General features: G+C 26.0%; 1 protein-coding gene across 1 annotated transcript in view; it reads right to left on the bottom strand.

Annotated features, from left to right (window-relative positions):
- Positions 1–16,715, bottom strand: part of LOC141342482 (myomesin-3-like) — an 86,776-nt gene that overhangs the window by 68,801 nt on the left and 1,260 nt on the right. The window contains exons 2-4 of the mRNA XM_073846939.1: positions 13,697–13,758; positions 11,633–11,646; positions 9,815–9,919 (exon numbers count right to left, since the gene is read on the bottom strand). Of these exons, the coding sequence (XP_073703040.1) occupies positions 9,815–9,919; positions 11,633–11,646; positions 13,697–13,758 (181 nt within the window). The remainder of the gene's footprint in view (positions 1–9,814; positions 9,920–11,632; positions 11,647–13,696; positions 13,759–16,715) is intronic.

The raw sequence follows: 16,715 nt of genomic DNA, 5'->3' as shown, positions 1-16,715 counted from the left end.
TCGTGCATAGAGGCTGCAGAAAAACACTGGTAACAAGCGGAGGTAAATGGGTCAAATCCATGGAATAAGAGAAAAAAATATTTTGGTGCCGTTTGAAGTGAAAATCGGAATGCAAATAATTTTTATAGAATACTGTTTTCAAAAACGCAATTTAAAGATAAACGCAGATGTTTAAACGGACATACTATGGATGAAAACTGCTATGATTACTCTACTTTTAAAGCATAAATTTGATTTAAACAATAGGTCTGCATAATATTCACATATGCAGTTCATATTAGTATGGGACATATTGTATTAGCCCTACAGTTACAGCATAAAATATTATTTAAACCTATTACTATCAACATTTATTTTCTCACAATTCTGACTTTTTTTCTTACAAATGCAAGTGTTTATCTCCTAATTTAGACTTTATAACTCAATTTAACCAGATGCACGCAAAAATGGATGTGAGGCTATATCTCCGCAACAGTTTGGTGTATTGAGACCAAACTTGGTGTGTGTGATAACAAGTATGACCTAAGGCTACCTGCAGTGTTTCGGTGCTGTGCCACCTAGGGGTCAGGATCTATGAAAATGGCTATTTTGGCTTATGACTTTTAAACGGTTTGGCCAAAAATCACAAAACTGGTCTCTTTAGATTTTAAGAAGTCAGCCATTTTGAATTTTATGAACGCATTGCCGTATCGTTACTAAACTTGGTATGTGTCTTCGGCATCATGCCCTGACAGTACTCAAAACGTTTGGGGCCAGGAAAAAAAAAAAAATCAATACAGGCTAATAACATTTGATTAAATTGGCCTATTTTAATGAAACTGGTCTCAATGTATTCTTTGGGTCATGCCGAGAACATCGATACCAATTATGCCAAAATTGGCCGAAATTCCTGTCTGCAATTTTGAATAATGTCAAAAACCTACTTTTTCAAACTCCTCCTAGACAGTTGGTCCAATTTTCACCAAATTTGACTCGGATCATCTTCAGACCATGCTGACTAAAAGTTATGGATTTCGTGTCGAAATACGAAATGGTTATCATTTAACACATCAACGAATTAGCTGGAAAGATGCCAAACTGCATCCCGAGCCTGTATCTCTGCAAAGCTTTGACATTTACACCAAACTTTGTATGTGCCATTGTCATCATACACTGACAATGCCACATCAATTCGGTAACAGTGCCACCTACTGGTCAAGAGTGATAAACCATTCATTAACCATTAATGATGATAGTCTCTAACTCAAACTCTCTAATGCCACCACTAGTCCAAAATTTCACTCATTTTATGCTAATAACTTTTGAACCATAAGGTCTAGAAGGAAATTTCTTATGATTTACCTGTGAATCCTTAGCTTATGCCAAGTAAGGTTTAGTTTTTTCACTATTTTTAATAGTTAAAAAAAATACTTTTTCGAACTAGTCCTAGTCGGTTTGTCTGATTTTCACCAAAACTGGCTCAGATCATCTTCAGACCATGCTGGAAAAAAGTTATGGAATTCAAGTTGATTAGTCAACCCATTCTCTAAAAACACGCAAACCAATTATGCAAAAATTATAACTTTCTAATGCCCTTTTCACTTAAAAACTGAAGTGCATGAGCTCAATCAATGAGGCCTATGATCAACCAGTTCCTATATTGAATACAAACCCTGTGCTAATTAAAAAGAAGACAAGTTGACAAAAAGATTGAGTCTTGATTTGTATGATAATATAGTATAATGAGGAATTAACAAGCTATTTTTAAAAGGCCGCTCATCCACTGGGAATACCATTAGAGTTAAAGGGTTTTCAGCACAGCACAAAAGTTAAAAACTTTGTACAAAAAGTTTCAAAACATCTAAGGATGATTTGAAAGTGAACTTTCTCCGAAGTCAGAATTCGTTCAGAGACGAGCTCGACGACATGACATTTAACCGGCTCTCACGTCAGCGCTTTCGAGGAGGTCAGCAGAAACGCCGGCTGAGCTTTGCGCTATGAATCCCGATGGCAGACGAATGCGGCGAGAGACAAACAGAAATGCCAGTTATCCTGGGGGTCGATATCAGGTGATTTAAAACGCCTGAGTGCAATTAGAAGTTGCCATTCTTCGCTTTGACACTTTGCAGTTTTGACTCAAAAGCACAGAGACTCAGATGGATGCACTTATGTTGAGAAAGTGTCGAAAAAACAAAGCCTGAAAGACATAAAGATGAGAAAAACACCATAATGGTCTAACTTATTTACACATGAATGTGAAAAGGTTTAATCTAGTTTTAGACAGAGACTGAAAAGCATCTGCGGAGATGTTCCCTCTCATTTCTGCTCTTTTGTTGTTTCTATTCAGCTGATCATTATATAATCCTAATTGAACCTGGAAGTTTGAGGATTTTGTGCACAATTTCAGTGCACTTTTTAAAATGAGCGTCATTGATCATGTGGCGGTCAGATTTTCTTCTATTGAAGCTCAAGATGCTCTTTGGATCACTGAAAACATGATCTGATCATCAGGTTTTGTTCATGTAGCTCCAGCCCTGCTGAAATGAATGCAAAATAGACTTTAAATTGTTAATATGATTAAATAAAAATGATTATTAAAATACATTAAAAAAAAATTGCACATGCAAAATTACATTTCAAAAAGTGGTCTCAGACTTCTGGACCACTCTGTATTCAGTGTTATTGTTAAGCAAAAACTAATAATTAAAATAAAGCTAAAAAAAAAAAAACCCTGACAACTAGAAATATTTCCTTGGCAACTAAGTAAAATAGAAAAAGTTTAAGTTCAAGTTCCAAAGTTATTAAAACTAATTAAAATTAATGAAAGGTAAATAAAAATATAAAACGATAAGCACATACAATTACTAAAACTTAAAATAAGATATATATCAACAAAATAAATCATTAAAATGTTCAAAACAAGTGAAAACAAGAAATAAATTAATTCTATTTTCTGAAAGAAACATATTTTATATTAATAAACTATGCAATAAATTAATTAACGCAATAAATAAATACATAAAATGAGAGAAAATAATTATTTTAAATATTTTCTGAAAGATACATATTTTATGTTAGTAAAATAAAAAAATACATTGATTAGTGAAATAAATAAATATTTCATTTTTCTTAAACAAAAATAAGAGAAAATTATATAGTCTTAAAGATGCATATTTTGTCTATATTAAACAAATAATTCAGTGAAAACAAGAAAGAAAATAAAAAAATTGTATATTAATAAAATAACTAATTAAATAAATACGTAAATGCGATAAATAAATATGTAGCAAAAATAAGAGAAAACAACAAAAATAACAATTCAATTTTCCGAAAGACATATTTTTATGTTAATAAAGTTAAATAAAAATAATTAAATTAGAATACAAGAAAAAAGAAAATTATATTGTCGGACAGACATATTTTTATTAAATTAAATAAATAAGAACACAAGAAAAAAGGAAATAATTATGTTGTCTGAAAGACACATTTTTTTAACTTTTTTATAAAAAAAATTAAATAAAGAATACGAGAGAACAATTGTATTGTATGAAAGATACATATTTTTATATAATTAAATAAGTAAAATAAAAATAATTAATTAAATAAATAAGAATAAGAGAAAACAAGAGTAAAAAGAGTAAAAAATAGGAAAAACGAGTGAAAATAATTATATTGTCTGAAAGACACATTTTTATAACTTTTTTATAAAAAAAATTAAATAAAGAATACGAGAGAACAATTGTATTGTATGAAAGATACATATTTTTATATAATTAAATAAGTTAAATAAAAATAATTAATTAAATAAATAAGAATAAGAGAAAACAAGAGTAAAAAGAGTAAAAAATAGGAAAAACGAGTGAAAATAATTATATTTTCTGAAAGACAGATTTTTATATTAGTAAATAAAAATACATAAATAAATAAATACATAAGTTAATTAATAAATTAAATAAATAAGAGAAAGAAAATACTATTTTCTGAAAGATACATGTTTTTATAATAATAATAATAATAAAATAAATCCATTAATTAAAATACATAAATATATAAAAATAAGAGCTATTTTAAATAATGCTATTTTCTGAAAGATACATATTTTGATATTAATAAAATAAATACATAAATGCATTAGTTAATTCATGAAATACATAAATAGAGAAATCAAGAGAAAATACCAATTCTATTTTCTGAGGGATACATATTTTAATATTACACAAATAAACAAATAAATAAAAAATAAATTTGAAAACATTCGCAATGTTTCGTATTTCATGGCAACAAAAACAGATGCCAGCATCCGAAGCTGTCTGCGTGGTGCTGGCGAACAGGATGAAACAGACGAGGACTGACGAGCGTATTTTTTCTGCCTGTACGTGTGAATATGAGCCGAAGCGTGACACTACTTCATATGAGACCAACACTTGATCCAGCTCTTCTCTCTCGTCTCACCTTCACTTAAACACAAAAGCACAGCGAGACTCTGCTCGACCTTCATCCGGTCCTGACAGGCTTTATCACTCATCCTCAAATCATCCCGCCTGCATTTGAGTCTTGATTTACTGAAGTGACCTTTCTCATCCTCTTTTCTCAGGCTCTTCTCGTGCCGTAACCTCCGCCGAAGGGGCATGACCGTGTTCACGTCTTCCTCTGAACAGGATTACCAGCATCAAAACTAAAGCGGCTGCCGGCACGCTGTCAATTGCAGGTAAACCTGTTAAGCGTGAGAGGTGAACACTGCAGACGTGCCCTTCCCATAATGCTAAGCAGGAGAGAAGCAGAAAGCAGCACAGAGAGAAGAGCAAAACTGAAGCCTTGAAGGATGCTTTAGTTCAACATGAGCAAATTTTTCAAAAATGTTCAGGTCAAATTTCACCCTAAAACTAATGGTGAAATAATTAAAATAATAAAAAAAAATAAAAGACTGAAAATGTTTTAGATAACAGTTTAATATTATTAAAAATATGTTTAGGTGATATTTTAGCCTTTAATCAAATGGTGAAATAATTAAATAAACTAAAAAGGTTGAAAATAGTTTCGATAATACATTGAAACATATTTAAAATATGTTAAGGTCATAGTTTATCCACAAATCAAATGGAAAAATAATTAAATAAAAAATAAAAAGGCTGAAAAATATTTTAGATAATACTTTGATATTATTAAAAATATGTTAAGGTCATATTTTATCCACAAATCAAATGGAAAAATAATTAAATAAAAAATAAAAAGGCTGAAAAATATTTTAGATAATACTTTGATATTATTAAAAATATGTTAAGGTCATAGTTTATCCACAAATCAAATGGAAAAATAATTAAATAAAAAATAAAAAGGCTGAAAAATATTTTAGATAATACTTTGATATTATTAAAAATATGTTAAGGTCATAGTTTATCCACAAATCAAATGGAAAAATAATTAAATAAAAAATAAAAAGGCTGAAAAATATTTTAGATAATACTTTGATATTATTAAAAATATGTTAAGGTCATATTTTATCCACAAATCAAATGGGAAAAAAATTAAATAAGCCAACAAGAAAGATGAAAATATTTGAGATAATACTTTGACATTATTAAAAATATATTACGGTCATTTTATCCACAAATCAAATAGGGAAATAATTAAATAAAAATAAAAAAGACGAAAATATTTGAGATAATACTTTGATAATTTAAAAAATATGTTAAGGTCATATTTTGTTCACAAATCAAATGGAAAATTAATTGAATTAAAAAAATTAAGGTGGCTGAAAATATTTTAGATAATACTTTAATAGTATTAAAAATATGTGCAGTTCATATTTTATCCACAAATCAAATGGGAAAATAATTAAATACAAAAATAATGAAAATATTTTAGATAATACCTTATTATTAAAAATATTTTGAGGTCAAATTTCACCCTAAAAACAAATGGTGAAATAATTAAAATAATAAAAAAAAAAAAAAGACTGAAAATATTTTGGATAACAGTTTAATATTATTAAAAAATGTGTTTAGGTGATATTTTAGCCTTTAATCAAATGGTGAAATAATTAAATAAACTAAAAAGGTTGAAAATAGTTTCGATAATACATTGAAACATATTTAAAATATGTTAAGGTCATAGTTTATCCACAAATCAAATGGAAAAATAATTAAATAAAAAATAAAAAGGCTGAAAAATATTTTAGATAATACTTTGATATTATTAAAAATATGTTAAGGTCATATTTTATCCACAAATCAAATGGGAAAAAAATTAAATAAGCCAACAAGAAAGATGAAAATATTTGAGATAAAACTTTGACATTATTAAAAATATATTACGGCCATTTTATCCGCAAATCAAATAGGGAAATAATTAAATAAAAATAAAAAGGCCAAAAATATTTGAGATAATACTTTGATAATTTAAAGAATATGTTAAGGTCATATTTTGTTCACAAATCAAATGGAAAATTAATTGAATTAAAAAAATTAAGGTGGCTGAAAATATTTTAGATAATACTTTAATAGTATTAAAAATATGTGCAGGTCATATTTTATCCACAAATCAAATGGGAAAATAATTAAATACAAAAATAATGAAAATATTTTAGATAATACCTTATTATTAAAAATATTTTGAGGTCAAATTTCACCCTAAAAACAAATGGTGAAATAATTAAAAAAAAATAAAAAATAAAAAAAAAATAAAAAAAAAGACTGAAAATATTTTGGATAACAGTTTAATATTATTAAAAAATGTGTTTAGGTGATATTTTAGCCTTTAATCAAATGGTGAAATAATTAAATAAACTAAAAAGGTTGAAAATAGTTTCGATAATACATTGAAACATATTTAAAATATGTTAAGGTCATAGTTTATCCACAAATCAAATGGAAAAATAATTAAATAAAAAATAAAAAGGCTGAAAATATTTTAGATAATACTTTGATATTATTAAAAATATGTGAAGGTCATATTTTTTCCACAAATCAAATGGGAAAAAAATTAAATAAGCCAACAAGAAAGACGAAAATATTTGAGATAATACTTTGACATTATTAAAAATATATTACGTTCATTTTATCCACGAATCAAATAGGGAAATAATTAAATAAAAATAAAAAGGCCGAAAATATTTGAGATAATACTTTGATAATTTTACAAATATGTTAAGGTCATATTTTGTTCACAAATCAAATGGAAAATTAATTGAATTAAAAAAATTAAGGTGGCTGAAAATATTTTAGATTAATACTTTAATATTATTAAAAATATGTGCAGGTCATATTTTATCCACAAATCAAATGGGAAAAATTTTAATAAAACAATAAGGAAGATTAAATATTTTAGATAATACTTTGATATTATTAAAAATAGGTTACTGTCATATTTTATCCACAAATTAAATGAGAAAATAATTAAATACAAAAATAATGAGGCTGAAAATATTTTAGATAATACCTTATTATTAAAAATATTTTGAGGTCATATTTCACCCTAAATCAAATGGTGAAATAATTAAATACAAAAATAATGAGGCTGAAAATATTTGAGATAATACCTTATTATTAAAAATATTTTGAGGTCATATTTCACCCTAAATCAAATGGTGAAATAATTAAATACAAAAATAAGAAGGATGAAAATATTTTAGATAATACTTTGATATTATTAAATATATAAATCAAAAAATGTATTGAATAGATGGATATTCATATTTTTTTCATAATATAATTTAAAGGCAAATAAATAAACTGAATGAACGCAGAATTTTTTTGATAATAGTTTGATTTTAAGAACATGTTAAATTTGTACAGCAAATAAACAAACAAAAACAAATAACTATTTTGTTTACAATTGTATAGTGTTTTAATTCTTGCTTTAAACTTTTTTTGTCTAAAATAAATAAATGAATAAATAAAAAAAGTTAAAAATAGGTAGATAATATTATAATGATATCAAAAACATATTCCGGGTCATATTTCACCACAAGATTAAACTGAAATTAAATTAAATTAAACTAAAATTCTTTTCATATCTTCATGTCATATTTTACATCAGTCAAATAAATAAATGAATAAATAAAACAAGCTAGCAAATTATAAAACATATTTTAGATTAAATTGTACACATACAAATACAACAAGATACATCAAATTAAATAATTAAATATAAACAATCAAAAAGACAGTTAAGCCATATATTTTTAGAACTGTTAATAGTTAATTTTTGCATGGTGATTTATATAACTAACATGTCAAATCTAGTCTATGACAAACATCTCTTCTGCCTAAAATTTACTGTAATACATCTTACATATTGCTTTTAGAGTTATACATTTTAATCGTCATAAATAAAGTCAGCACAACAAATGATACCATAATATACCACATTACTGTTATATAACATTATCCCCTAAATACTTTACAATTTAAATAAAATACTATTTTTGTGCATTGCAGTAATGCGAGGGAAATTGTCATGAGATTGTGAAAATGGAAAAGAAAATCTTAACTTTAAGCAAAATATACAGTGTAATTTCCCTTATGATCCTTATGGTTTTGACCTAACTGTATATTTCGGAACACCAGCTTTTTATTTTTGGACATTTTTGAAATCTAATACCATTCATATTTCAAACCAAAGTAAAATGAAATTAATTAAATGAATAAATAAATAAATATTTTTATTTAATATTCAAACTATTCATTGACAAAAATGCATATTTAATTCATTAAATTAATTATTTGTTAAATTAAATTAAATTTGTTTCATTTTTAAAATTTTCAGTTATATTATTTATATATTTTAAATTAAATTAAATTAAATTGAATTTAATACAATTTTACTGAAAGGTTAGAATATATTTGTGGTCAGAAAATGTGCAAATTTCGTCCTGTTTTATTTTATTTTATAAATAAATATTTAGAATTAATATTTGAAATATTCATCAACAAAAATTAATATTTCGATTAATTAAATCATTATTTTAAATTAAATTGGTTTTATTTTATTTTTTTAGTTATATTATTAATTAAATTAAATTAAATTAAATTAAATTAAATTAAATTAAAATGTTACTGAAAGGTTAGGAATATATTTGTGGTCATAATATGTGCAAATCTAGTCCTGTTTTATTATAATTATTTAATTAATTAATTAACTTGCACTCAAGGAAATATTATATTAAATTTTACTGATAGGTTAGAAATACATTTGCATATTTGTTAGGAATATATTTTATTCTTTTTTTTTAATTATCATTTTAAATTAAAATAAATTAAGTTACATTCAAATCTTTGATCTTCAACAAATATTGTAGGTAATATTTTGATAGTGTTCCCAGCCTTAGGCATCAAGTGTTGATGTTTTAGGAGCCGATGTATTTTCCCTAAAGATTGTGCAAAGTTTTTTTTTTAACCAGAGTGTTTGCAGCTGTTATTTTCCAGGATGTTTTTTTCTTTCTGGATGAATTTGCATGTGTCCTATTTTTAACGCAATCCAAAACTATGTTTACGTTTCTGATGTAAATCTCCAGCTGAATGTTTGAGAGATCTCCAAACGATAAACCCAGGCGTAAGTCGACTGCTGATAAAACGGTTTGATGTAAATCATGTTTTGACCTGCCGTGTCCTGACCGCATCTGAGACTCCTTCGTATTATATTTAAACCTTTCAGATGTTCAGCAGGACAGCTGTGACCCTCATGAGGGGTTTAGAACAATAATGTCATCATGTCAGTTTGTTACTAAAAGGTGACTAAAGACATCTTTACAATGTATGTGTGTGTGTGTGTGTGTGTGTGTGTGTGTGTGTGTGTGTGTGTGTGTGTGTGTGTGTGTGTGTGTGTGTGTCAGTACCATGTCCGGTGGCGTGGGAACTTGGGTCCGGTCAGGATCTCCTTCACAGACATCACGTCCCCGGGAATGATGGGATAGAATTCGCTCAGAGAGGCCTCTTCATCACTGTATAAACACAAAGACAAAAACACTGATTAATGGGCATCCACAAGTCAAATACATATTCACAACATATTTTCAACTAGCATTTTATTTTGCATTAAACGTGTTTAACAAACAAACAAATAAAAAAAAATGACATAATATTTTGACAATATTATTAAGAACCTGCTCAGGTCATAGTTCACCCCAAAATCAATTGGAATGAATAAATTAATAATTGAAATATTTTGCTTACAGAATTTCAAGCCATAGTTTAAAAAAAAAAACTAATATTTTTTCACTGCAAGGATAAACAAATATACAACAAAATAGGCTGGAAATATTTTAGATAATATTTTGATTACATTTAGCTTTAAGCCAATTTAAGCCATATTTTACGTTATATTACTTATATATTTTTTAACTAAATTAAATATTTATTATAAATATTTAATTCATTAATAAAAATACTTTAATTTTTTTAAATTAATAAATTTGTTTATTTTTATATTTTTATTTATAATATTTATATATTTACAAATCTACTCCACTTATAGTTTATTCATTCTTTTTTATATTTTATTTTATTTTTAATTTAATTGTACTGAAAGTTATATTGTGGTTTCTGATCTTTAGAAAATATTTTAGGTAATATTTTGATATTGTAAAGAACATGGTTATATTTCACCCCGAAGTAAAATGAAATTAATTAAATGAATAAATAAATAAATAAATAAATATGTTGAATGAATATGCAAAATAGTCATTAATAAAAATTTATATTTGGATTGATTACATTGTTTTTTTAAAGTAAATTAGTTTTGTTTTTATATTTTTAATTATATTATTTATATATTTTTAAATTAAATTAAATTAAATTAAATTAAATTTTACTGAATGGTTAGGAATATATTTGTGGTCAGATCTAGTCCTGTTTTTTTTTTATTAATTTTTTTTATTATCATTTTAAATATAATTTAATTTTTTTGACAGAAAATATTCTGGTTTCTGATCTTCTGCACATATTTTAGGTAATATTTGGATAGTGTTTAGAACGTGTTCAGATTTATATTTCACCACAAAGTGAATCAAACAAATAAATAAATATTTATTTTTTTAATAAATAATAGTTTGTTTGTTTTTTGCATTGTGTCAATCAATCAACAAGCGTAAAATATTTTACATAATGACATTTTACATAATTTGATATTAACGAGAACATGCTATACTGTACATGTTATTTCACCCCAAAATCAAATGAGATTAAGTAGACAGACAGATAGATACTATAGATAGTGGTTTGTGGTATAATTGTCTTAGTGAACAGTAGTAGGTGCTGTGAGCACCAATCACAAATCGTGCTCTGACAATGTGAATGTTGTAAGCCGGATACTGAGAGTATATGCTCTGTAGAATATTGATTAGTGTAAATGATATGGGAGGTTACAGTATGAACAGTATGCTAAAGCTGCTGTTGTACAGGATCTGATGAAAATCCTTCACACCTTAACCAATGCTTTCCTCAGATATAATATATTTCATGCACAATCCTTTCATTTTATATAGCCTGCTAATGTGTAAATAATATAAAACTCTTGCAATTGAACCTGTTAGCTGCCAAAACATGTTTAAAGCAGCATCAGTGAGATGGCGAGGAGAGAAAAGCGAGAGACAGATGGAGTTTGTGACAGAAAGCCGTTTGCAGTGATGTGCTGTCTGTCATTCTGTCAGTCGCACTGAAAGCTCTGCATCTGTTATGAACATTAACACAGAGACTTTTATACACCATTATACTTGTCTACTATATATATACACATACAGAATATAATGTCTTATTTTAATTATTTTTTTTGCTATTATTTTATTTCTTTATTATTTTATATAATTAAATTAAGTTAAATTAAATTTAGCTGGAAGGTTAGGAGTATATTTGTTGTCAGAAAATGTACACATGTAGTCCTGTTTTATTTAATCTTTCTTCTATTTTTTTTTTTTTAAATTGATTAACCTGCACAGAAATTTTATATTTTGTTATATTTTATTTTACTTTTTTTAAACATTATTTTCTTTTCTTTATTATTTAATTTATTTTTATATTATTTAACTTAATTTAACTGAATGTTAAGAATATATTTATGGTCAGAAAATATCTAATCAAATCTAATTAAATTTAATTTAATTTTATATTTAACTTTTCTTCCCTTTTTTGCTTTATTTACCAGCAAATAATATATTTTGTAATATATATATATATATATATATATATATATATATACATACATACAAAATATATTATTATATTGTTATATTTCATTGTATATTAGATTTGATTAGATATTTTCTGACCATAAATATATTCTTAACATTCAGTTAAATTAAGTTCAATTAAAAAATAAATATATACATAAAATTAATAATAATATATATATAATTTGTATTTATTTTTGTATATAAATTTTATATATATTATTATTTATATATTTCTTTTTTTAACTAAAAGTTAAGAATATATTTGTGGTCAGAAAAAATACAAATCTAGTTTTATTTTATATTTACTTTTTATTCCCTTTTTTGCTTTATTTACCAGCACAGAAAATAATAGATTTTGTTATATTTCATGTTATATTTAATATATATATATATTTTACTTAATTTAATTTAATTTAATTTAATTTAATTAAACAAAGTTAAGAATATATTTGTGGTTAGAAAATGTACAAATCTAGTCTTGTTTTGTTTTATTTTTCTTCCATTTTTGTTTGATTTACCAGCACAGGTTATTATTATTATTACTATCATTTTTAATACATTTAAGTTATTTATATATTTAAACTTATTGTTTCAAAATTTTATTTTATTTAACTCAAAGTTTAGGAATATATTAGTGGTCAAATAAATGTACAGATCTATTTTATTTTATTTTACCTTTTTTTTTGCTTGATTTACCAGCACAAAAAATAATATAATTTTATTTTTATATTAAAATTAGGTTAGGAATATATTTGTGGTCAGAAAATGTACAAATGTAGTCCTGTTTTGTTTTGTTTTTATTTTTAAATTTTCTTTTGCTTGATTTTCCAGCACAAAAAATAATATATTATTTTAATATTATATTAATTTTTAAATATTATTTTATCTTTTTTTATTTTATTAATATTTTTATTACATTATTTTTATTCATATATTTCAATAAATTGTTTTTTTATGTTTTATTTATTTATTTTAGTTTTCTTCTATTTTATTCCCGCTTGTTTTGCATGATTTACCAGTAAGTTCTTTATTTTTATTTTTATTTATTTTTTAAGAGTGATCTGCTTGTTTCAAGAGGGAAATACTTTCTATATAATGAGTCTTGAATTTAATCAAAATAAAGTGAACCCGTTTGGCAATGTCATGTCTTGTTCCATATTTCTCTCTAATAAACTGGCTAAATAAATAGTAGCCTGTATTTCCCCTCAAGTTTTATAGCTACACTTTGTCAAAAGTACAGAAAATGTGTAAAAAGTCAACATTCACAAATTATTCTAAAATATGATCAAGTTTCTACGCCTCCGATTCTTAAATGATCTCGCTTGAACACAAACAGCCGGGGCTCAAAGAAAATCCGGAGTTTCTCGCTGGTATTTACAAGCCTTTTGTGATATTTATGTGCACTCATCTCATAAATACAATCATTTCAACAGGACTCAAGGCAGAAACAGTCATTCAGTCAATCCAGATCCTCACATTAGTGTCTGTTTAGACTCTCAGAATCAGATTGATCTGTGTTATTAAACGTTTGTCCCGTTCTCAGAGGAATACGTGTGACTGACACAATAACAAAAGCAGAAGTTCATCCGTATGTTTGCGGATCTCGATGCGTCCTGACAGGCCAACAAAAGAAAAGAGGGAAGTTATTGCGATTAATTGTGTAATTCGAGCTCGAGCGAAGAATGGCGATGCATGAGATTATTTTAACACAAAAACACTGTTGGTTTTCACTTTGACTGTCAAATCAGCCAGAAGAGAAGTTGAAGTAACTGAAACTCACCAGCTTTGGCCAACATTATTGTATTATTGTGTGAAGCGTAAACAAGGCTTTTTGTCAGTTTAACAGCCTGAGCGACGCACACAAACATCTAGATAGATTTGTTACGTTGCTAAGATACTCTAATAAACGTTTGCATTCCACTATGTTACAGTTCACTGCATTCTCAACAATAACAAAATAAGCTGTGTGAATGAAAAGTCCAGGTCACAGGAATTTTCTGCTCACCGAGGCGGCATTTGTTTGATCAAAAATACAGTAAAATCTGTAAAAAAAAAAGCTGTATTTTCAGCATCGTTACTCAGTCTTCAGTGTCACATGATCCTTCAGAAATCATTCTAATATGCTGATTTCCTGCTCAATAAACTGATTATTATCAATGTTGAAAACAGATGTGCTGCCAAATATTTTTGTGGAAACTGATTCATTTTATTTTTCAGGAGTCTTTGATGAATAAAAAGTTCAAAAGAAAAGCATGTATTTAAACTGTATAACTGTATTTTAATGTTCATTTTTAATTTTTTTTGTAAATATTTAAAATATATTTTTTATATTACTTTATTTTTATTAAATTCATTTTATTTATTTAAATTAATTGGTTTAATTTAATTTAATTTAGTTCAAAAGAACAGCATTTATTGGAAAACAATTACTCCAGCATTACACTGTATTTTAATGTTAATTTTGTAAAATATTTTTAATAAATAAACATCATTTTATTTTCTTTATTATTTTATATATTTAATTTAATTTAATTTAATTGTTAGGAATATATCTGTGGTCAGAAAATGTACAAATCTAGTCCTATTGTATTTCATTTATTTTAAAGCATTTTCTTTCTGGAATCTGTGATTTATTTATTTTTTTCAGTAAAGCTCAAAAGAACAGCATTTATTGGAAATAAAATACTCCAACAATATGAATATTACAATATAAATTTTTGTAAACATTTTTAATAAACACTTTTTAAATATTTTAAATATATTTTTTATTTTAAATATATTTTGTAATTTATTTTTATTAAATTACTTTTATTTTCATATTTAATTTCATTTATTTTATTTTAGAAAATGTACAAATCTGTTTTATTTTATTTCTTTTAAAGCATTTCCTTTTTTAGTGTCACATGATCTTCCAGAAATCATTCTAATATGCTGATTTTCTGCTCAAAAAATATTTTAATATCAATGTTGAAAACAGTTGTGCTGCAGTTGAAACTGGGATTCATTTTATTTTTCAGAAGTCTTTGATGAAAGTTCTAAAAAAAAAAAACAGCATTTATTAGAAATAGTAAAGACATTTATAATGTTACAAAATATCACTTTTGATTAATTTAAAGCATCCTTGAATAAAAGTACAAATTTAAATTTTAAATCAGCATATTAGAATAATTTCTGAAGGATCATGTGACTTAAGACCAGAGTAATGACGCTGAAAATTCAACTTTGCATCACAATAATAAATTTCACTTTACAATATATTCACTAGAAAGCAACTATATTAAATGATAATAATATTTCAGAATTTTTATGATTTTACTGTATTTTTGACCAAATCAATGGAGCCCTGGTGAGCAGAAGAATTACTCCAGCACTATACTGTATTCATACAATGTTCATTTTTAACATGATAAATTAAGTACGCGGTATGAACAATACACCATGATGCATGAATGTCCTGGCCAGGTTTCAGCCCAGTTGGTTTCGGTGGAGCTTGTGTGTCTATTGTTATAAATCTGGCCTTGAACGCCGCTGTTCAGCTGGGAACCGGCGTGACTCTGTGAGCTCAGAATAACTGCAACACATGTCCTGAATGTCAGGCAGAAACAGCTGCTTTCCCATCAGTAATTGTCATGTAACCTCCACAGACCGTCACACACATGATCCCCAACATGTGCCACCGTAATCAATGAATTGTTATTCATTAAAGGAGCAGCTCATCTGAACATTTTAGCACCTAATGTCACTTCACTGCCACTATATTTTCTTTTTTTCTGTGATGCTAGGCAGAATGTTTGAGCTTTTACTTTCCTTCAACAACCAAGAAAAATGTCTGCAGAGTCAAATATGACAGTTTTGTGATAAACACATGCCATTATTCATTGATTATGTAATTTGTGGCTGCATACTCAAGATTATAACGACTTAAATTTGTGTCTGTTCCTAACATGCAATTTTTATAGGAAATACAGTGTAAGTACTATTGCCATGTCTAGTTATTATAATGACTTTAAACTTATTTTTATTCATAATGTCGCTTATAAATATGACCAGTCACGAGCTGCAGTCTTTCTGACTTTCTAGTGACCACTAATAGATGTAAAATATTCCCACTTACTGCCACTTTCATATGCAAAACATTTTAGGCCTTTTATAGTAATGCAGCCTTATTTAATGAGTGTTTTATGCATAAAACATACAAAATACTACAGCTAAATTTTGGTCCAGCAAAAGTTGTCAAACGTCAAACCCAAATCAAGATCTGGCAACACTGAATACAGCAAACTAGGAATTTTATATTACTTTATATTGTATTATATTATACCTGTTTTAGGGTCATTATAATTGTCCTATGTATGTTTTGTTTATATATTTTTTGCATTCTGACATTATTTTAATGAAAAGTAAACATTTTACTACTGCAAATAAAAAATAAAATGGAATATGAAATAAATGCAAAAAGCTACATGGTATATGTTAAAATTATATTATATTATATTGTAATATATTGTATTATTTTATATTTAATTATATATTTTATATTATATTTTACTCATTATCAAATATGTATTAC

This window comes from Garra rufa, chromosome 9 (assembly GCF_049309525.1).
Source record: "Garra rufa chromosome 9, GarRuf1.0, whole genome shotgun sequence".
NCBI classification, from domain to species: domain Eukaryota; kingdom Metazoa; phylum Chordata; class Actinopteri; order Cypriniformes; family Cyprinidae; genus Garra; species Garra rufa.
The sequence above is the reverse complement of the archived record's forward strand: the minus strand, read 5'-3'. Positions and strand labels throughout refer to the sequence as shown.